We start from the raw sequence: 22002 nt of genomic DNA, 5'->3' as shown, positions 1-22002 counted from the left end.
CCCTGGTAAAAACATGGCTCACAGGTGCCCACCGGAAGCAAGACTTGATTTCAAGTCTTAGATCGCGGTTATTCTTCAGCATCTCAGCCACGAAAAACGCCCCACATTATTAGCTATCACGCACCTAGCCTGAACATCTGACGTCACACTTGGAGGCTCGTGAATAACGCCAGAGACCTGCAGACCTACCCTCATTTTCACATAGAGACACGCAGTCAAAGACGGTGACAACGGTGACTGTTTGGGCATCGTATGTCACTGCACGTTATGATATGATTGTATCCAATGGAATCACTGGATCTAGCGGCAGGGACCTGTCTTCATCCTTGCGGATGAAGACAGGGGCCCAGTCTATCACGCGCACTATAAGGGTGCGTTCGATTAGCTTCCCTGTGTCGACCCCGCGGTGCTCACTCGGGTGAGCCCCTGACAAGAGCTAATCGAACGATCACACTCGCCCTCTCGTGGTGACGCCATGCACCTCGGGTCACCCCAAGTGACCAACTCCACAAGCAGCGCACTTGGGGCTGACCCGGTCAGAGCTAATCGAACGTACCGGGGCAGACCGGGGTCGACCCAGGGAAGCTAAACGAACGCACCATAACTCGCTAAATGACGGAGGTTGATTACAAGAGGGCGCTGTTTGTAGCGGCTATCCTCAGGACGACTAGAAGCCACGATCAAGGACTTGGAACCAAGTCTAACTGGAAGCTCAATGTGTTACCACAAGTTTTCCAAAGTAAATTTGAAGTGAACTCCTTGAAACTAAAGAAATTAAAATCTTGTTGACTGTTTTATGAAGAAGCCTACACCTTTGAAAGTTGCTTTTATGGTTGTAAAAGCTTGATCTTTTTATCATTTTTTTTCACATCAAATTGTACTTGATTTATTTTTTGTTAATCTGGGGGCCGCTCATACTAAACAGGCTCTTTTGTTGTTTGACTAACGCTGGCTTGGCGGTCGGGGCACCGTACCCACGAAAAACAGCAGGCTCTCCTATCGATCGATGATGTCATCGTCAGCCAATCACCGTGAAGGAAAACCATGCTTTCTAATTGTGTTTTTTTTCATAACTGGAGTTTTGGACGACCGGTGGAAATCGCTGTATCCTGGCTGGACTAGCTACGATCCGGTCTCGCTTTTAACATTCCCAGGTAGATTATTAAATAACATCCATGTATACTATTTGGGGACTGTTGCCGACATTGATAACGGGAAAATCTGCCGTGTTTTGTGGCTTGTTTTCTTTCTTTTTGAAGCCATTTTTTACGTTCAAATTTATCTTTTTAAATTTGTAGTTGCACCGATTTTTTTTCATAAAAACGACAGATATGCTCTTCATTCCAATTTAGTGGTACATAATTTTTGTCAATACTTTTCAGAAAAGGCCGAAAAGACTGAATTCCAGAAGCCCTTCTGACTAATTAATTATTCATAACGAGGTCACGCACGAAAAACCATAAATATTTTGCAGATAAAAGGAAATGATTGTTTGTTGCGGATTGACTGACCACAGTAGTCGACCAATGGTCGACCAGCCTGGGTTCGAGTGCAATAATGGTCAACATTTAGTTATATTAATCATCATTGTGCACACTTGAACTTGGCTCAATCCCCCACAATGACGTCACACATTAAAACAGGTGTTCTGTATACAAGTTTTATTATCAGTACTGTTGCAGTTAGCTTATAAACGTTTTCAACATGCACTAGAGACAAAGTTTATTAACCTCGGGGTCCTGTTTTATAAAGCTGTTATTTATCATAATACCCAATTTATATAAGTAGAGACAAATCATGCTGAGCAGAATTGGGTTACCAGTATAAAATTACAGGTAATGCACATTACCTATGGATGGTTCCCTGCAAAGTTGTGTTTGACAAACGAATCTTTTAAGCATTTTTATCTGCTTAACAGCTTTGTGAGGCGGCACTGGTCTTGGTTGTGCACGTTGGTGTCCGTATAGTCTTGGTCCAAGACGTTACAGTCTCAATACTTACACTGCATCTGGATCACAGTGTTAACCGTCTTCTGCAGTTTGAATTTGTCCTTTGAAGCACACACCGAACGCGAGGAACCAAGACTATGGTACCAGTTGGAAGGATACAGTGATCAGAGAGTATTGTTTCGACTGTATCCGTTATAGAACAAACATTAAAGTAACACGTTGCCTTGGATCGGTCGAGTTGGTCTTTGAAAAGCGTTTGTGACTGTTTTAATAAAATGCATATGATTAGAAAGCTGTTGTAAAAGTAGAATATAATGATCCACACAAGTATCACTCGAATTTGCGTGGTTTTCCTTTTACCTCGTCGACCAACGCCATTTATGCCCGGGGTCAATTTTTTGATTCACATAAATGGCCGACCGTGTTAGTTCGTAAAAGAAAACCACGCAATTTCGAGGCAAATGTGTGTGGATCATTGTATTCTACTTTTACAACATCTTTCTACCCATTGTGCATGTGCATTTTATTAAAAACGATTACAAACGCTTTTCAAAGACCAACTCGACCAATCCAAGGCAACGTGTTCATTTAACAGAATGATTTGCCCCTTAAAATATGAAGTTAAATTCAAAGCTACCATTCTATTCATTCCTTTAACGAAGCAATAAACCACAGTGAAATTTACTGGGTAAATTTAAAAAAGACTTTGATTTGATACTTTACTAACTAGCGCGGGACCTGAACCAGTGGCCTTCGGATTAACGTACCGGCGCTCTGTTAGCATGTGGTTGGTGCCCATTTTCAGAAGTGCGTAACGAACTATCAAACGGTCAATAAAAAGATTATAAACAAATTTAAATAGCATTCTCGTTTTTAAAAAAACATTGCTCAAGTACCTGTTTAAAAAGAAGCTCTGGATAAGTGGCAGCAGGAAATGTGTTATGTACTTAAAATAATCTTGACAGTTTGGAGTAGGCCGCCGCTGGTCTTTCGTATAATGAATATTCATTGTAAATTTTTTATTCTAAACATACTTGTAACAGTGATTGTAACGGTGGAAAGCATAATGCGAAATGATTTCGTCGGATGCATGGATAATCATTTTCTAGTACTGAACTGAACTGAACTGTTGAAGCATTACTCAAACCATACCTCCACGCTCAAACAGCCGTTATTAATATGATGTAACAAACAATATGACAAATGACAATGCCCACTAGAACATGGACCAACTCCTTTTTAGTTAAAAGGATTCTGGTACTTTTCAAAATGCCCACAGATTTACATTAGACGTACACGGTTTGAAGATAATGATAGCAGAAAGCTTCCCTTGAAATATTACTTACTGAGGTGCTGTAGTTTTTGAGAAAATGAGTAAACCAATGTCACGATAATAAATAATCATTTTCGTTTCCGTTTTAGCATGGAAAAAATATATTAACCAGTTATGATATCATACCGTAAAAAAGTATAGACCCTGTAAATGGACATTGAATCCAATCCTTTCGTTCTCGAAAAATCTCCACATGAAACCCGCGGATAAATCATTTAATTCCTATAGTCTGATCTGACCTGACCTGAACTGAACTGAACTGAACCTAACCGTATAAATTAGTTGTATTTTTGTATTTTTATGTGAATTGCCAAATAAATAATAATAAAGTAATAATAATCCAACCAATAGGATATTCATATTGCAACGCGGCAAGATTCACATGATGGTTGCTTCAACAAAAGGAAAGGTGAACAAAACAACAACCAACGACGAGCCCAAACGCAGAAATTCTACCCCAAAACCTCATTCCTTTTTTAATCAGTTTCCTGGACTGGGTTGAAGAGCAGGAGCAGCATACTGAAGTGCCCGGATGAACTCCACCCCTGCAGCCGTTTCGTTATTCGGCGGCATGAAGATGACAACATTACATTTGGTCTGCCATGGAGGAAGGAGTGTACCCAGATTGATCACTCCGACCAAGTTGGTTGATGATGAGATGTGAGGCGACAATTCCCATTCAGCCTCCTCCTGGATTTACAAAGCAAAGTCAAAAAGGGACATGATCTATTGGTAATCACCCAAAATACTAAATTGTTAGCATAAAAACGTACTTGGTAACGAGCAATGGAGAGCTTTTGATAATAAAAGCATTTTGAGAAACGGCTCCCTCTATATATAATATGTTTTTGAAAAAGAAGTAATTTCTCACTAAAATATTTGACATTATTTTAAAAGGAAAATAAAAGGAATTTGAAATGGTTTCAAGGCATCTGAAAGCACACAACTTGCGCGACAACTTGTGTTTTTTTTTCCATTATTATCTCGCAACTTCGACGACCAATCAAGTCGAAATTTTCACAGGTTTGTTATTTTACGCATAGTATGTTGAGATACACCAAGTGAGAATACTGGTCTTTATGCTTACTGGGCAGCAACACAGGAAGCAAGGCGGTGACGGTATGACGCCTTTGACGTTTGTCGACGAAGTACCGCTGAACACCGAGCTCATGTCGACACCGCGAATGTCTGCTAGTTGGATGCTCTCGTAGCGGCAAGTACTGGTTTTGCAGCCGGTAATGGACAAGGTCACGCATTTGCGCTTTCCCAATGGCTGTGAATACTCGCTCAACTGCATGCCTGATAGAAATAATTTACCACAACAGTAGTTTGTCACTTAAAAGGGAAGATACGGGAAACGCTGGTTGTGCAAAAACAAAATTTAATAGCAAATATTATTGTAATATATTTGTATTATTATGTTAATCTACAAATAATTATCTGCGTAGGCACTGAAGGTTCCAAGGCACTACTCAAAATGTAACAAGCAATGGAGAGCGGTTTATACTATAACAAAAAATTGTGAGAAATTGTGATAATTTCTCACTCAAAGACTTCAGCCCTGAAGCCCTCTATATAAGCATCTAATCTAAACGCGCACATTATGTGCATCAAGTGTGTTTTTACTTTTAATATTCCCCCTTCAACTTCGATAACCAACGAGTCACAATTTTCACAGATTTGTTGTTTTGTAGACCAAGTGAGAATACCAGTCTTTGACAATTACCAAAGGTGTCCATGCCTTTAATAAAGCTAAAGAAAAACAGTCAGTCACGCCCACCTGTCGCGTCTCCCGTAGAGAGAAGAAGCAGTCGCTGATTTGTCAGGTAAATCCGACCCGCATTCATAGCAGGTTTTGGCTGCGCAGTCACTCCCTGTTGCGAATCCAGTATGTGTTGAAACTCCACTTTACTGAAATCCAAAAAGTTATTTCCCGTGAGCCTCTCTCCTGTAAGCAGAACCCCTGCATGAAAAAGAACAACATATAGAATCAGTTAATTCAATTTACCAGATTCGGTGTACCAATGATAAAGACAGGAACTTGGTCTTACATGTACAAATGATGTCACTAAAGGCAATGATTTCATTGGATAAATTGCAGTGACGTAAGATTTCCATGTGACATGATTGGTCCAAGGTTTGTCAAATTGCACTTTCGATCGTCTGCGAGTAGCTTGTTAATTTTGTACTTGTTCTGCTCATAGGTCTTTAATGGCAATACGTATTGATCGAAATGCCTTTGAATAAAAAACACGTCAAAGGTTTATAAAATCAATATGAATCAATACGAATTTTTTTTTGCCAAACAAATTCTCAGATCAATAAACTCTATTTACATGAGCTCCGAAAGCAGTTGTAAGTTATTTGTAAACAAACCTTATTCATCTGAGCAGAGGTTTATGACTGCGAATCTCAATGTGAAATGGTTGCGAGGTCAAAGGTACAACGGACAGGACCCGACCAGGAATTTTTGCCCATGACACGAGTCCCTCACCGTGAATGAAGATGTATGTAATATAATTTACCTGTGTGGGAGTTTCAGCTTTATATAGTCGTCAAGTTGTTGAGGATAAAGTGAAAACCACTGAGCAATGTTTTCAGGAGAGTCGCGTAAATCCGTTGCACATGCTAAATCAATTTTCGTATCACTCAGACTAAAACAAATCGTTTTACTAATTTCTTATAAACTACAACCCATCTCAGCAAGTAATAATTTGAGGGGAGCTTTCTACCATCATTACCTTCAAACCGTGTAAGTTTAATGTAAATATGTGGGCTTTTGCGTTTTGTGTCGTAACAAAAGTACCTATTATCGATGCATAAAATAGTAATAGTCCAAAGAATAGTAGCTAACCTACAATAAGTTTGCTGTATTTGTCTTCAGAACTCTCAAGACCTTCCGGGCGAGCGTTACCAGCAGTTGCTATGACATTTCTCAGTCCGTCTTGGACTGAACTGACTGCTCGACTCTCGCTACCATATCGAAGTTGCAGGTTTTGAAGAACGGACCAAGATGTCGGACTAAAATTGAACGCAGCAAGTTGATCTTGCAGTGATCTCGCAAACGGTACCTGAAAAGTGAACCATCTCAACGAGGTAACTCAAGTCAGAGAAATAAAACATCGAAAGTCCGCGGTCAAATTTTGTCGAAGTATTGTTTTGCCAATGTTTGGTCGTCCTGTCAATGGGAGACTTTGGAACGCTAGGTGGCAGCAGACTTACCAGGTAAATGTTCATTGTTTACGTAGTTCTGAGCATGCGCACATTACCAAGAACAATCGACTTTACCTGGTTAGTCTGCTGCCACCAAGCGTCCCAAAAGTCTCCCATTGGTCGTAGCCTATGGCGACGGTGAGACAAGAATCGTGAATAACGTATCGTGCAATGATTACTCAACAACTGAAATGGGACATCAGATCGCCCGCCCGGTCGCACCACTACCAATCATGGGGTATGGACCTTTATCGCGGCGTGGTCATCTTGATTTTACTCCATTCCAACTCATTGTACCAAACTGAGGCTGGACGAAATAATAAAGTGGTGCCATGATGGTAACAGCCGCGTGATAAAGGTCAATAACAAACAACAACGTTGTTTTGGCAAAATCAGATTTTAAAGGCACGGAAAGGAGGCCGATGCTCTTGTTAAAAAAGGACGAGCCAAAGTATTCACCAAAATACTCCAGCAACATCCATACCATTATAAAATATCCTGCACATGAACGGATTTTATTCCACCAATCAATAGCACTCAATACAAATAGCACAGTACAGTCGATTATGTGAAGGGCAAACGTTTCCAACACGAGACTACATACGAGCTTAAAATACCCGATTCAGAAAGCCCTAAAAATGACAACAATAATAATAATTCTCTGATGAAAAGTTGATGTAAATACAAACATCACTCATAGAGATCTAGGTTATGTGCCGTTCAGAATTCAGAAAGTCTATGCACAAATTGGAATAATAAAAAATATGCTAAAAAAGAAGGGAACTTTCATGGCAAGATAATATGGAAAAGATAAGCACATTGGGCAAAACACTGTCTGGCGGCACGGAATTCTATTGCAAGAAATAATATTGATATTTACCTGTTGAAGAGGCATACAATGTGGTTGGGTAACCACCGGCATGGTTGGTTGCATTGGGCCTGTTGGGCCGACACCACACAGTCCCGCTCTTGATGACTCTTCAAAGTTCTTTAAACTCTGAAAACAGTGAGTTATTAGATCTCATTGTGTATTAATAATTATGAGAAACATATTGACATTACAGGCTTACTTGCTTAAAAATGTTCCCGTATTAAAGACACTGGACACTATTGGTATTTGTCAAACACCAGTCTTCTCACTTGGTGTATCTCAACATAAAATAGTACACAAATGTTGAGTGGCTCAGAGTGGCGAAGCCGAGTGAAATGGAACAGTCCAAATTTTACCGAGCGATGATATTCCTTCCATTCCACGAATTAAAGCCACTCAATATTTGTTTTATATAACTGACAGATCCTTGTCATTTGATGCATTTTAAAAGTATAACATTATGAGAAACCACACAAATTACTGACAACCAAAAATCATATTGCGCCGCGTAGCGGCAACAATGCAAAAAATCGGATCACAACCTTTTGTACAGGTGCTCCTTTGTTTTAGCAGCGGCGCGGCAGCACTGTACTGCTCAAAAACATTGGGAACAAGGATGATCCTAACTGTTGAATGGGAAATGCTATTCCCCATGGGCGAATAGGTCTTTTTGATCGCCGGTGTGAATGGGAGTAATAGCGAATGTCACGTGAAGTAAGAAAAAAACACCCATGTCACACAAAGTTGTGTGCTTTCATAATGCTTGATTTCATTACCTCGAAATCTAATTCCGAGGTCTTAAAATCAAATTCGTGAAATACGTCACTTCAGAGGGAGCCATTTCTCACAAAGTTGCCAAATACTATCAACCTCTCCACATACTTGTTACCATGTAAGGTTTTATTTATAGTAATAATTGAGTAATTACCAATAGTGTCCACTGCACTATGTTTTGTAGTTTACTCAACATAATTATGTTATTGCGTGAAACATTTGGCATACGTTACCGTGCTTCTGGTAGGATCTCCTAAAAAAAAAAGGCACCATACATTGGGACACAGATTGAGCTGTGTTATTTTATGCACATGTTGGGATACACAAAAGAGAATACTGGTATCTGACAAAATTTTACCAAACGGGTCCAGTGCATTGAGACAACGCAAAACCCGTCCCTCTATAAAAATGTACTTAAAATAATATTCGGGTTTAGCAATGGCTACCTAGGGTCCTCATTTCTGCCCGGAAATAGAACTTGGGCAGGTCCTAGAGTTCTCAATGACAAGTGGCCAGTATTTAAGTAAACAATAAAATAAACTGTATAAATAGAAAATAAATAAAAATAACAATAACAATAACACAACATTCTGAAAATTTGTATTTTTCACCTGTGGCTGCCACGTGCAAAAATAGTAATTTTCTAAATTGGTATAGTTAGACCCTAGTCTATATTTTTACAAATTGTAGTTTAGAAGAGTCAATATTGTTCGCACATGCTCCTTGTTAAGACCCCCTCTCTACTGGTCACAAACATAATCATGTGGATACGAACCGTTAGCGGCCCTTCCCAATTCTCGTCTGATTGAACAAGTCGTTCCTGTTCAGCCATGGTTGGTATTATGGTGGATGCAGAACCCTCTTTTATTCTTCCGAACTCATGCCAGACAACCCTTTTGACCTCATGTACAAGGTGCATACGTAGCCGTATTGGTGGTGGCCCTGAAGGGACACCGCACATCTTACAACGGGCATAGAATATTGCGATGTTGCTTGTTCCCCTCCTGATACAAAAGTGCATACACTTCATGAATTCTTGGTTTCGTTGACAGAAAGTATGATTATGATAATAATAATAAGAATAATTAATATTACAGGCATTAAATACGCGATTTGCAATGTCCTCTCATGACCACCATAATTGGGGTTTTCCCAAGCGCTTTGCAATAATGTGCACTCAATGTCATTGGCCGCCATTGTATTGGGGGTTTCCCCGAGCTTCCAACAGCAACTCGCACGCAATGTCAAGTTCCTTGTCCACTTGTACTACCCCCCCCCCCCCAGCTATTATTTCTATTGCTGGTTTATTGTAAAAACATCTGTTTGTCGCAGTCCAGAGACTGACTAAAATACAGATCTACATTTTTATCTAATTTTTTTTTTTAAGCACAGGAGAATATTTATACACAAGAAACATTACAAATTTAAACGCGAAAGTCAAAAGAGACGTTATGAGAACTAAAATTAGATAAAACAAAGACAATATCATTCGCAATATCACTTCGCACGCTATTTCATCCCACCATTTTGCTGAATTTCCGCGTTGTATCTTTGGTATGAATATTATAGTAAGGACAGCTTTAAGCTATTGGTAATTATGGAAGTATCCCACCAAAAAGCTTCAGCATTTCTTGTGGACTCCATGCATCGGACATAAAAACTCAATTATGAGCATTCTTGAGCCCGCGAATAAGAACAACTGTGTGCACTCCCACCTGAAAATGTCGTGTAGGCGTATGTAGACTTTATTTTTCCGCCCCCGGCATTAAACATCTGTGGGTGATTTTTGTTAGATCCGTTTTTTGTTGTTTTTTAATCATTATGTACGTATTTACAACAACAACAAAAACCTATGAAAAGTTTAGTTTAAACGTAGGGGGGCCATAAGCTTTCAATTTCTGTCTTGCGATTGGTCCGCCTCCAAGTGACGTAGTTTGTCAGTCACGCTTCGTTGATCGTCTGCCGCGGCGCATAATGTTTGCACTTGTTGTTTCAATCAAAACATGCCGGTCGAAGTGGTAGCCTACTTACTTAGTACTTCTCGTAGCCGCCGGGCTCTGCACTCAATGCTGGTTATGGCGCTCATCCATCACGCGTATAATTATGGGTGCGTTCGTTTAGCTTCCCTCTGGGTCGACCCCGGTGTGTGGCGGTTTTTTCACCAGGACGAACGTGGGTAATTTATCTGCACACGTTCGTCCTGGAAAAAAAAAACCACCACACACCGGGGCCGACCCGGGGAAGCTAAACGAACGCACCCAATGACGATCGGTGTGACGTCAGATGATCAGGCTACCTTCGTGGGCTGCTGGTCCACTCTATGTCCACATAAACAGTCTTGACCCGCCCAGGTAAAGATAAACATGCAGCGAGAACGTGTGATTATAGGTTTAAAAAAATTCCTTCACGTAAACCGCCATCTCGCCAAAGTGTTTTTCGTTTAGGCCCCATCATGAGATACATGCATAGTTGATCCTGTTGGATTTAATTATCGATAAAAAGGTACTTGCATGCTCTCTAAATGGTTCAAACATCATGCAGCGTTAAAAAAGCTTCAACGTTCAGACACCCAAATTACTGTCTAAGAGAACGGGCCGATTAGCAGTCGAGTCCTCCCATCTTGGCCGGCCTGTCAGATGCAATTGTGTCCACCATGCAATACTGTCCGCTTCGGACACTTTTGCATATGCAATCGTGTCCGGGGCTATGCACTGAACTTACGTACCGGTATATGTATGTATGCAGCAAGAATATTCACGTATTTTATGATTACAGCGAATATCCAACGGCCGAACATTTCCCATGTCATTCATGGCATGCACTTTAGCTTGTAAAAAGAATGTTGAACGTGTTCCGTCGACCACCAAGGGCGGCTAATTTACTGCAATGACGGTTTTGCATGGGGCGGCTGCATATGCAAATGTGTCCGAGCGGACACAATTGCATTATGCAGCAGCGTTCGGGCGGACACGATTGCATACGCAAAACCGTCCAGCGGACATTATCTATACTATTAAAAGCGTAACCTGCGCCATCTTGGATTGAAAATTAGAAGGTCCAGTGGTATGGCATCCTTGTGGAATCCAACACGGTTGTTTGTGTGAAATTCAATACGTTTGTGTGGTTTCAGACGTCGGGTTGCAAGTCTGCAAAACCCGGATCCAAACTCGCACTTACAAGTCATGTGATTGGAGGAAGTTTGGGCGGCGACCGTGCGTCAACCACTGGTCGATGTTGTTACCAGACTTCCTAGAAATCTTTCTGACAGGTGACTCATTGGACAATGTTTCGCAGATGGTGCTCCGGATTGGTTAATTCATTGCCCCTTGCCCGCCCACCCGCCATTCGATCCGCCCTTTTTGGTCAGGTTACTTTCGTGTTGTACTAAGCATGGTTCTCCGGATTGGTTCATTCATTGCCGCGCAGGGTCGAAAGGGTCGAAGAGGCTGGGTGCCAGGACAAAACCGAAACCAATCTCACGAATTTGACCGAATTTGCATTGAATGGATGAAGTACCGTAGATTGATGTTTCGCAGGCGACCATGTGTCAACCACTGGTCGACGTTGTTATCAGACTTCCTAGAAATCCTTTTGCGGGTGACTCATTTGTTGAAAAGATTAAATGGATAATATTTATAAAAAAGCATTCACTTCCAAACGGCATGAGAATTATCATGATGAACAAGGATGGGATCAAACGGAAGCTTAATAATTTGGAAACATTGGGTAGGGCCGGCTATAGGTTGGAAGGTGTAAGGGAACTTTACAATTAATAACATTTTGGGGTTGGGGGGGCTTACACAAAGAGCCATTCTGGTCAGTGTATTGTGAGTGGTGTGTTGTCTGGTTTGAGACAGGCCACCTGTTGCTTGGCGAAGAAGGTCGCCGTGGGACCACTTTAGGTTGACAGTGGGTGGCGACCTTGGACCTTTTGCCAGTAAACTCAAATGGGTACATGAATACCGTTTTAGAATACGGTCTGTTCATGGAGGTATAATGTTGCAGTTTCAGAGTTTAACCATGGAGGTAGAATTGTGAAACCATTCCTTACTCTATGGTGAAACTATACACGTACGTCAAAGGCTGTTTTGAAGCTGTAAAACAAGAACTTTGCTTTGCATTTGGTCAAAGTTGTTAAGCAAAACGACATTAAGTTTCCTTTTGAATAAGTCCATTCACAAAATTGGTTAGAGCAGTGTGTCGGTCAGGTCTCAGAATGTACATTTTGCCAAATCCATTTTGAAGCCTAATTTAGCCATCGGCCCGTCGGGTTGGTTACTCATGGAGATAATATTAACAAAAGAGACCTCGTGCGGCTGAATGGGGTACATTTTTAGGAGTTTGTCTATTGACCCAAACTGGACGTAACAAACCCTAAACATGACTTGACATGCTTTCTGAAAATGAAATAAGTTAGAGAAAATTAAGGAGTGGGGACGAGTTTATCGTTTTTATTTAGTTTGTACGATATAGGGTTCCAGAGATATGGGATGTATGGAGGTTTGTTCCTAGAGCAGCGTGAACATGAACGCGGTCAGAAATTGTGTCGTTTTGTCGTTCAAATTTCGCGAGATGCAAGAAGCCCAAAGTGACAATAAAACAAAACCAGACCAGCCAAGTCTCACGCATTAGGCGTGAGACTCACGCATTTGGGCTCTGTCTCACGCTCACACGCACATCAACCATTATTGGGGCGAGATCGGGAAAAAAAATTAACGACATTTTTTGTACAAAATTTGTACAAACAGAGCGCAAATTTGCAGATTGCGCACGCTTTTGCTCATCCAGTAGGTTCAGCTCAAATTCGGCAGAGCGCAAAACGCTTATTGCGCACAAGTTTGTTCCGACTCTTTTAGCAAATTCGTTGAAATGCGCTCCACTAGCGAAGACACAACAGGCAGAAGAAGTGAGCGATTGATTTTGGACATCATTTTTAGTCTATTTTTTTTTCAAGTTTGGAAGGAAATAATCTGACACAATCGAACCTCCACATTAACCATCAACATCTCCTGTGTACCTCAAGTGAGTTTTAATTATTCTGAGGAGGTTTTTGATGCATTTTGAAACACCTTTTGTCCACAATTGAATTTCACATTGTTTTATTTATTTATAAAAAAAACAAACAAAAAAAGGTTGGGCGGCGATTTAAAAAGGCCTTTTTAAACTGGCAATTTTTTTTCCGGGGGATGGGGGTTGAGCTTTGAAAAATCTCACACATAGCTGGCCTCTGGACCAGAAAGTTTACAAGACCAATTCAGATGAGAATAAACTAAAAAGAGGCCTACGCTCTTACCGCCCCCGCCCCCCCCCCCCCCGAAAAAAACAAAACAAAAAAAAAACAGTAGATAAATTAGATTTGTGGCACACAGCATGTTCCAAAAACTCTGTTTACTTATAGTGCTGTAGCAACGCTATGTATCGTGGGACGTAAAAATGTCATTTTTGACGAAGTTTTTTAAAAAGGAAATGCAAGCATTATGAATGTATATTGAGTGTGTGGAGAAAGTTTTGGTAGTGTAGTACAAAAGAAACTTTAGTTATTGCTGGCTAACGGTCAGTTTCACCTATCAACGCTGATTTAAAACGTGTAACGCTAGGGAGGCCCAACTTATTAGACCTCTATAAGGCTCACGGGGGAGCCTTATAGTTTCTAGATGCATAAGGTACGTCGTCTAACCCAAAACGAGGTGGGCGCAGCCACTGCAAGTAGTGGTGGACGTGCGAAATAGCTTCATTTTGGGTTAGAATTATGACGCCATGCATAAATATTGAGAGAGGCGTATAACACCCTCACCCACATTTCGAAATATTTGTGTAAAGGATTTCTATATCCTAGCGGGGTGCCGCGCGAAGCGCGGCATCCCGCTAGTTGCATGTGAAATGGACACCGGCCCTCTGTACAAAATGTACACCCCGTTTTGTAACGCTTGGTGGCGCTATTTTCGACGAGAAAATTTTGGCGTGAAATTTACAAAATAAGAACTGTCGCCAAAAATAGCACCAGAAAAACTAGTGGTTAAATTCATTTTACTTGTTTGTCAGTCATGATTTGAAAGTCGGATACGTGTACAGGTTTGTGATGTTGTGTTCTGTTCGATTTAGTGAAAGCTTTAATCTTTAGCTAGCTGAGGGGTAGCACTAGATTTAGCCCACCTTGTTGAGCTGTAAATGGCTCCGCTTTTAACATCGGTCTCATCACTCACTGTCACAACAATAGTGACAGTGATGAGACCGATGTTAAAAGCGGAGCCATTTACAGCTCACAGTGATGAGACCGATGTTAAAAGCGGAGCCATTTACAGCTTAACAAGGTGGGCTACACTAGATTATGATAGCAGAGGACGTCGGTCGCCACGTTGTCGTTAATTGCAGTAAAACTTTACATAACAATATAATTATATAAATAATACAATTGAGCACACATTGCCACTGTACTGGGCTAGCTGTTCGCTGATTTCAAGCCTTGGTAGCCGAGTAGCATGATGATGTTTTGGCCGAGTAGTTGTTTGTGCAGAGTGCAGACAGTCATACCCTTAAAATGATCAATTAAAGTAGCTGAGTGGTTTAGTGCACTACCACTTGTAAGTTCTACTTACTAAGTTAGGCACAAGTTCTGTGAAAATTGCTACTTTTAGTTTTTTTTTAGAGCAGTTTTTGATTCCGGTTTATAAAAGTCACTTGATTTGGTTCTTCTTCTCCCTTGTAAAGTGTAGTCTTCAAATGATTGAAGATGTACGCAATGCTTGTGAGCGCATGGGTTGACTTAGGCAACAGGAATTTGTGTCAGGTGCAGAAAGAATTATGTTCAGGTGCGAGTGAAAAGGCTGGAGAGGGGTTACTTCAGTCGTGGGGTCCCTTAACACCAGTTTGAAGGCGTCGGGAGACGGGTCCACCGCATGCTGGGAGGTTGTTCCAGTCCAGTTACAGTGATTTTAAAAGTTCACTTTTTATGAGGTATCCTTGTTTTCACTACCACAAATATATAATAATAGTAGTGATAACAATTGTGTTTAAAATGATTATTATGATTCAGTTTTAGGGTCATCACCAGTCAACTCAATGGATGTTGAAATAAGACATTAAGAGATGAAGAAGAGTCAGCAAACACTATTGCATCACTTCACTTCAAGAGCAACCACATCCACATCTCAAAAAGGTTAGTTGTTCCTGAGGTATACTTGAACAACCCTGCAGCCGATTTCATGAAACACTAGGATTAATCCTATCCTCGAGCTAGGACGAGTAGCGCATCCTAACTTAGGATGGGTTAAATGCGCCCTAATGTTTTCGGATATGGAACTCAACTCATCCTAAAACCTGAGATTAATCTTATTAGTTAGGAAGAGTTTGGTGAAATCAAGGACTGAGTCAACGGCTGAGTTTCTCATCAGAATAATTTAGATTGGAAGGAACTTGTGCTGTTTTGTTAATAATCAAGAAAGTTATTGTTCAGGGTACACCTTGGGTAGTTACTCCAAAACCATAACAACTTACTTGTTAAAGAGCACTGGAGATCTGTTGACGTTATCAAAATTGTTAAAAATGACACCCTTTGAAATAATGTAGTTTAATAGAAAGAGGTAATTTTTCACCCACTTTCAGGCGTCTGTAAGCACATTCCTATGGAACAAGTGTAGTTTTAGGTATTATTTTCAAATACTTTCAGCCTTGTCCCTAAACAAAGTTGACATTTTCTTTGCCTCATCAGACGATGCTGCTCAAGCCAGAAATCAGCCCCAGGTCAACCTGGATGACCTGGACAACCAGAATTTTGATGACGATATGTTCCTGGCAGCCTGCCAAGACTGGGAGGAACAAACGCTCGCCGATCCTCGCAATGAGGGCAGTGTTGACAGAACAGGTCAGGGGTCAAGAGTTTCTCTGGAACAGTCCTCCAGACCAGCAGGTCATCAACAGCCCGTCATTCCTCAGGCAACTCAGCTGGAAGACCTTCCTGGGTTCGATGTGTCGGCTGGAAATATCTGGATCTACCCAACGAACTACCCAGTGAGAGAATATCAGTTTAACATCGTACAGCGGGCTCTGTTCAGGAACACCATGGTGACTCTACCAACAGGATTGGGTAAGAGTTGCAGTTTAAAGCGTAGAATGCCTCCTTGGTAAAATTGCATACTGATTTGGTTTATAAATTATTTCATTACACCTCACACAAGTTGGTAAGGTATTGCATTCTGCTCTACATGGATGATACCCATGACTACATCCTTACGGACTGTGAAAGTGGTAACCCTAATTCAGCCACAGGAGTAGGTGTCAACATGCCCCTGGTGGCAGAAGAACCATCTCTACCCTAAAAGGTACTGTTTACCTCTGGGTGGAGAGAAGCAAATAAAGTTTTAGTTTGTCTTGCTCAGGGACACAAGAGTCACGACCAGGACTCGAAACCACTCTCAGCTGAGCAGAAGCACCAGAGCTTGAGTTTGGTGCTCTTATCTGCTCGGCCACCACACCTCATGGGTATAGTGCATGTCACCTGTTGCTGTATGGTCGAATCCAAAATAACATTCTTTAACCCCCCAGAGTAATTCTAACAATCTATGTCACTGGATGTTGTTTTAATTGTTTGTCTCCTTAGGCAAGACCTTTGTGGCAGCCGTCGTCATGTATAACTTTTATCGCTGGTACCCTGAAGGGAAGGTTATCTTCATGGCACCGACTAAACCTCTTGTGGCACAGCAGATCGAGGCATGCTACAACGTGATGGGCATACCCCAAACAGACATGGCAGAAATGACAGGTAACTGGTCAGGGGTTTGGTACCTTTTTGTAGCACAGAATACAATGTCCACAGATTTACATTAAACTTACACGGTTTGAAGATAAAGATTGTAGAAAGATTCCCTTAAAATATTACTTGATGAGGTGCTGTAGTTTTGAGAAATGAGTAAAACAATGTCACAGAAATAATTTTCGTCTCAAGAGAATAAATTATTTTAGCATGTAAATGTATTTACGTGTATTGGTGTAATACAAGTACTTGTAAATACTGGTAAAAACATCCCCTTCTACAACAAGAAATTCATGATCCAGAAGGTTGTTATTGTGACTAATTCTTCTTTCCCCAACTTCTTGACATTGTAGGTAACATGCCCCCAGTGGAACGAAAGAAGGCGTGGCAAAGATGTCGCGTTTTCTTCCTGACCCCGCAAGTCCTGATGAATGACCTGAGCAGAAGGGCATGTCCAACTCAGCAGGTTAAATGCCTAGTCGTCGATGAAGCACATAAGGCATTGGGTAACCACGCATACTGCCAGGTATTAACACAATTAATTATTATTATTATTTGTTTTCTTATATATTTTTGGTAATAAAACCGTGGATGCCTTATATGCCCGGTTCATACTTCCTGCAAATGCAAAGCGAATTTTGACCTAACAATGCTGATTTCGCAGCGACTGTCTTGCAGGAGTTGAGCACATTTCAACTGGTGCAAATTATTTGTTGCAAATTTGTGACTCCAAAATTCATATTCCATTGGTAGGAAGTATGAAAGGGGCTTTATAAGTGATCTGTAGCTTCCAAGCATGAGGAAACCTGTAGACGAGGGTGCTTGCAATACAAACCAGAAACACTGTGGTTAAAGGCAGTGGACACTATTGGTAATTACTCAAATTATTATTACCTGGAACCATAAAACCTTACATGGTAACGAGTAATGGGGAGAGGTTGATAGTATAAAACATTGTGAGAAACGGATCCCTCTGAAGTAACATAGTTTTTGAGAAAGAAGTAATTTTTCACGAATTTGATTTTGAAACCTCAGATTTAGAATTAGAGTTCTTGTCTGAAGCGTCTTACATGTAAAGCACACAACTTTGTGTGACCATGGTGCGACAAGGTTGTTTTTTCTTTCATAAATATTTTGCAAGTTTGACGACCGATTGAGCTCAAATTTTCACAGGTTTGTTATTTTATGCATATGTTGCGATACACCAACTGTGAAGACTAGTCTTTGACAATTACCAATAGTGTCCAGTGTCTTTAACCCCTGCTCTCTCTTGATGTATTCTGGGTTCTTTAACAGGCACTACTAAATCTGGTACACATGATCAACTATGGCTTACTGTCCCATCCAAACGACAAAGAAATTATGATAAAGTATCTTGCTCAAGGAAACAAGTGCCACGATCGGGACTCAAATACACACTCTGCTGATCAAAAAAGCCAGAGCTTGAGTCCAGGTTTCTTAAGCGCATGGCCTTGACACACAACTAGTCAGTGCCCCTGCACCACACCATTCCCCCCTACAGCCCAAAGAAGAAGAAAATCAGATTACAAAATAAAAAGCCCAAACAAAACTCGTAAGAATAATGATTGTTCCAAGCATCATTCTAATATACTTATTTTTTACCAAATGCAACGTAAAACTAGAGTTTGAGACCATTTGTAACAAGTTTTGTGTTTAATGTTTGAAATTCAGGATCTCTTGTAACTTATTTTAAAAAAATACCTTGTGTTAATAACTGTAAACAGGTCATACGGGAATTGTATAAATACTCAACTGAGTTTCGAGTATTGGCTCTCAGTGCTACACCAGGAAGTGATTTGAAGGTAAGACCCATAAAACATTTTTTTGTGAAGTTACTTTTTTGTGGTTTGTTTATTTGAGGTAAGCTACGTTAAAAGTAGGCTATGGTATTTGGCCCTAAGGCTAATTTATGCAGACAAACTCCTTCTCTGTGGATCAAATGCCAGTATACTTACATGTACTGTTTTGGGAACTGTTTGATTGTTTTAATCCTCAAAAGGTCATATTTTTAGATATCGCCAAAAATCTGGAGCGATTGTGTCCAAGCAAGAAAGATTAAACCTTAAAGCCATTGGACACTTTCGGTACAGAAAAAAAAATTAAAAGTTCACAGATTAACAAATAACTTACAGGGTTTACAGAAGGTAATGGTAAAAGACTTCTCTTGAATTATTATTCCATGAAATGCTTTACTTTTTGAGAAAACATTAAAACAATATAAATTCTCGATATATCGAGAACTACAGATTTATGTTAAACACATGTCATGACACGGCGTAACGTGCGGAAACAAGGGTGGGTTTTCCCGTTATTTTCTCCCGACTCCGATGACTGATTGAGCCTAAATTTTCACAGGTTTGTTATTTTATATATAAGTTGTGATACACAAAGTGTGGGACTTGGACAATACTGTTTACCAAAAGTGTCCAATGGCTTTAACAGGAATACACAATCTGAGAAATGTTTCTGACAGTTATGCCTCTCAGATTGAAGCTTTGGGACAGAAAGACAAGCTTTGAGAGAAATTATCTCTTTATTAAAAACTATGTACTCCAGAGGGAGCCGCTTCTTGAATACTATCTACAGCTCTCCATTGCTTGTTGCTTTGAGTTATTACCAATGTCCAGTGCCTTTAAGACTGACCCAGTGATGTATAATTGTTTTGATCTCCGCCAGGCCGTACAACAAGTTCTGACAAACCTTCTCATCTCTCATATTGAGATTCGGTCTGAGGAGTCCATCGATATTCAGCGCTACGTCCACGAGCGCAAAGTGGAGAAAGTTGTGGTCCCTCTGGATGATCTCATGAAATCGTTCCGAGATCGATACTTGAAGGTGAAATATGCCACTTCCTTGAGCGGAGTCTTTTATAAATTTACTTACTGAATCCCCCTGTAAGATTAACCGCATCTTTTTTTTCTTCTTTGTTTCTTACAATAATATAATCTTGTATACTGGCCTACTTTGTTGAGAGAAGACCTTAGAATTAATAGTCATGCCCCAACTGTTGATTTTTTCACATTGAATTTTAGACCAAGTAGACCAGATACCAGACTTTGCCACACGTTCATTGTTTAAACCATCAATTTTTTGATACAACACGTTATACTAGAAGTTTTAAGATTCCTGTGATTACTGCATTTATATTGGACGCAAAACGGTATTTCGAAACCCACGAGATAGGGTGGCCTCAATAGGACTGTTTGGTTTGGGTGTATACATTCAAATTTACCCTAACCTCACAGTGTTATAGTTTTGTAACTCTTCCGAGAATTGCAAACTTAAGAAGTTTGGGAGTGTTTGAAGTTTGAGAGATGCACGCTGAATCTAACACCCCCCCCTGCCTTCCTTGGTTAAAGACTACAAATATAACCAGGGTTTGCTCTGAACTTTTTTGGTGACTGGCCAGCAGGACTAGTTGGCTTGTCAGTTAAGTTATCCACCAGCTTTTTCTTTTGTCCATATTTAAAAAGACAGGGATACTTTTCAACATTGAACGAGCCAGTTTTGAAATAATCAATTAATATTGCTTTTTATTTGATATTGCAGATATTGAGTGTGTATATCGGGCGGCTCAATCGCTGTGGCGCCCTCTACAATCAAGACCCGGCAACATTGACCAAGTTCCAGATCCTCAAATCAAGAGAAGCCTTCCGCCAAGACCCGCCTTCCCATGTCAAGGTAAGGTCAAAGGTCATATCAGAGGGGTCAAACCCCAACAGACATTTATCACAGTGAAGCTTGCGTTGTTTTCTCTCGTTCAAAACCATGTTATGAAATGGAGGCCGTGCCTTTTATCATTGGGAATTATTTCTTTGACTTTATGGACATCCTGGTCAAGATCACAACTGTTGATTTTTGCTGGAATTCCCAATTTGTAAGAGTCAAGAACCAGGGGCAGATTGCACAAAGAGTTAAGATTGATCTTAACAGTGTATCAATCTTAATTGCTAAATTGCTGGTCGGTTTGGCGTAGTGGTATCTTTCCACATCTAGGATAGGACCCCAGTTTGAATCACGCCGAGGGCACTACGTGGATTGGGTATCAGTTCCTACCTTACTGCGCAAGTTTTCACTGGAATAAATCTCTGGAGTTTTCCTCCCGCATTTAAACTGAAACGTCCTTCCTTGTCTTCTTGGCTAGTACAGTGATTAAGTTCGCTTACATGATTCAAAAAACCATCATAGGTATACTTTCCCTTTAAAGACAGTGGACACTATTGGTAACTGTTAAAGACAAGTCTTCTCACTTGGTGTATCTCAACATATGCATAACACAACAAACCTGTAAAAATTTTCGCTTGATTGGTCGTCGAAGTTGCTAGATAACTATGAAAGAAAAAAACACCCTTGTCACACGAAGTTGTGTGCTTTCAGATGCTTGATTTCGCGAAATCAAAATTCGTGGAAAATCACTTCTTTCTCGAAAACTATGTCACTTCAGAGGGAGCCGTTTCTCACAATGTTTTTTACTATCAACCTCTCCCAATTACTCATTTTCAAGTGAGGTTTTATGCTGATAATTATTTTGAGTAACCACGTACCAATAGTGTCCACTGCCTTTAACGATTATATTTCATATGTCTTGTTCATTGACGCCCCCCACAGGCCACTGGTGCCATTGAGGGAGATTATGCCCTCTCCATCAGCCTCTACCACGGCTTTGAGTTACTGCTCCAGCACGGACTCCGCTCCTTGTACAACTTCCTCCAGAGCACCATCGATGGAGCCAAGGGCTTCTCCAGGACCAGGCAGGAGCTGATGAGGAACATGGAATTCACCAGTTTAATGGATACATTGAAGGAGAAGTTTGGCGCAGAGGAGGAGGATTTGAACAGAAGTAGAATGTTTTCGCCACCAGGTATGCATTACATATTATTAATTTGTCTTCAATAAACTTAAAGGCACTGGGATGAACACTATTGCTAATTACTCAAAATAATTGGTAGTACTAGCTTTGTACTAGCAAAAACTTACATGGTAACAGAACAATGTATAGCTGTTGATAGTACAAAACATTGTGAGAAACAATTCCCTCTGAAGAAACAAAGTATTTGAGAAAGATGTAATTTCTCAATTAAATTATAAAAGA

The 22002-nt window shown here is 40.5% G+C and overlaps 2 protein-coding genes across 3 annotated transcripts in view; one reads left to right on the top strand and one right to left on the bottom strand.

Annotated features, from left to right (window-relative positions):
* Positions 1–1655: 1655 nt before the first annotated feature.
* On the bottom strand, positions 1656–9027 carry LOC139943923 (uncharacterized). The gene is made up of 6 exons (XM_071940857.1): positions 8916–9027; positions 7376–7492; positions 6137–6353; positions 5063–5245; positions 4370–4581; positions 1656–3972 (listed from the first exon to the last, which is right to left on the bottom strand). The coding sequence occupies exons 1-6, from the start codon at positions 8970–8972 to the stop codon at positions 3763–3765; spliced, it is 996 nt and encodes a 331-aa protein (XP_071796958.1). The 5' UTR covers positions 8973–9027; the 3' UTR covers positions 1656–3762.
* Positions 9028–14104: 5077 nt separating this feature from the next.
* The window catches only part of LOC139942670 (Fanconi anemia group M protein-like), a 29844-nt gene continuing 21946 nt past the window's right edge, over positions 14105–22002 (top strand). For both annotated transcript variants that reach the window (XM_071939552.1, XM_071939502.1), the window contains exons 1-9: positions 14105–14212; positions 15174–15296; positions 15849–16223; positions 16737–16898; positions 17243–17415; positions 18635–18712; positions 19587–19745; positions 20460–20591; positions 21519–21771. In XM_071939552.1, the coding sequence (XP_071795653.1) occupies positions 15227–15296; positions 15849–16223; positions 16737–16898; positions 17243–17415; positions 18635–18712; positions 19587–19745; positions 20460–20591; positions 21519–21771 (1402 nt within the window). In that variant the 5' untranslated portion in view covers positions 14105–14212; positions 15174–15226. The remainder of the gene's footprint in view (positions 14213–15173; positions 15297–15848; positions 16224–16736; positions 16899–17242; positions 17416–18634; positions 18713–19586; positions 19746–20459; positions 20592–21518; positions 21772–22002) is intronic.

This window comes from Asterias amurensis, chromosome 1 (assembly GCF_032118995.1).
Source record: "Asterias amurensis chromosome 1, ASM3211899v1".
Taxonomy (NCBI): Eukaryota; Metazoa; Echinodermata; class Asteroidea; order Forcipulatida; family Asteriidae; genus Asterias; species Asterias amurensis.
Note: the sequence above shows the minus strand (reverse complement) of the source record. Positions and strands in the feature narration are given on the sequence as shown.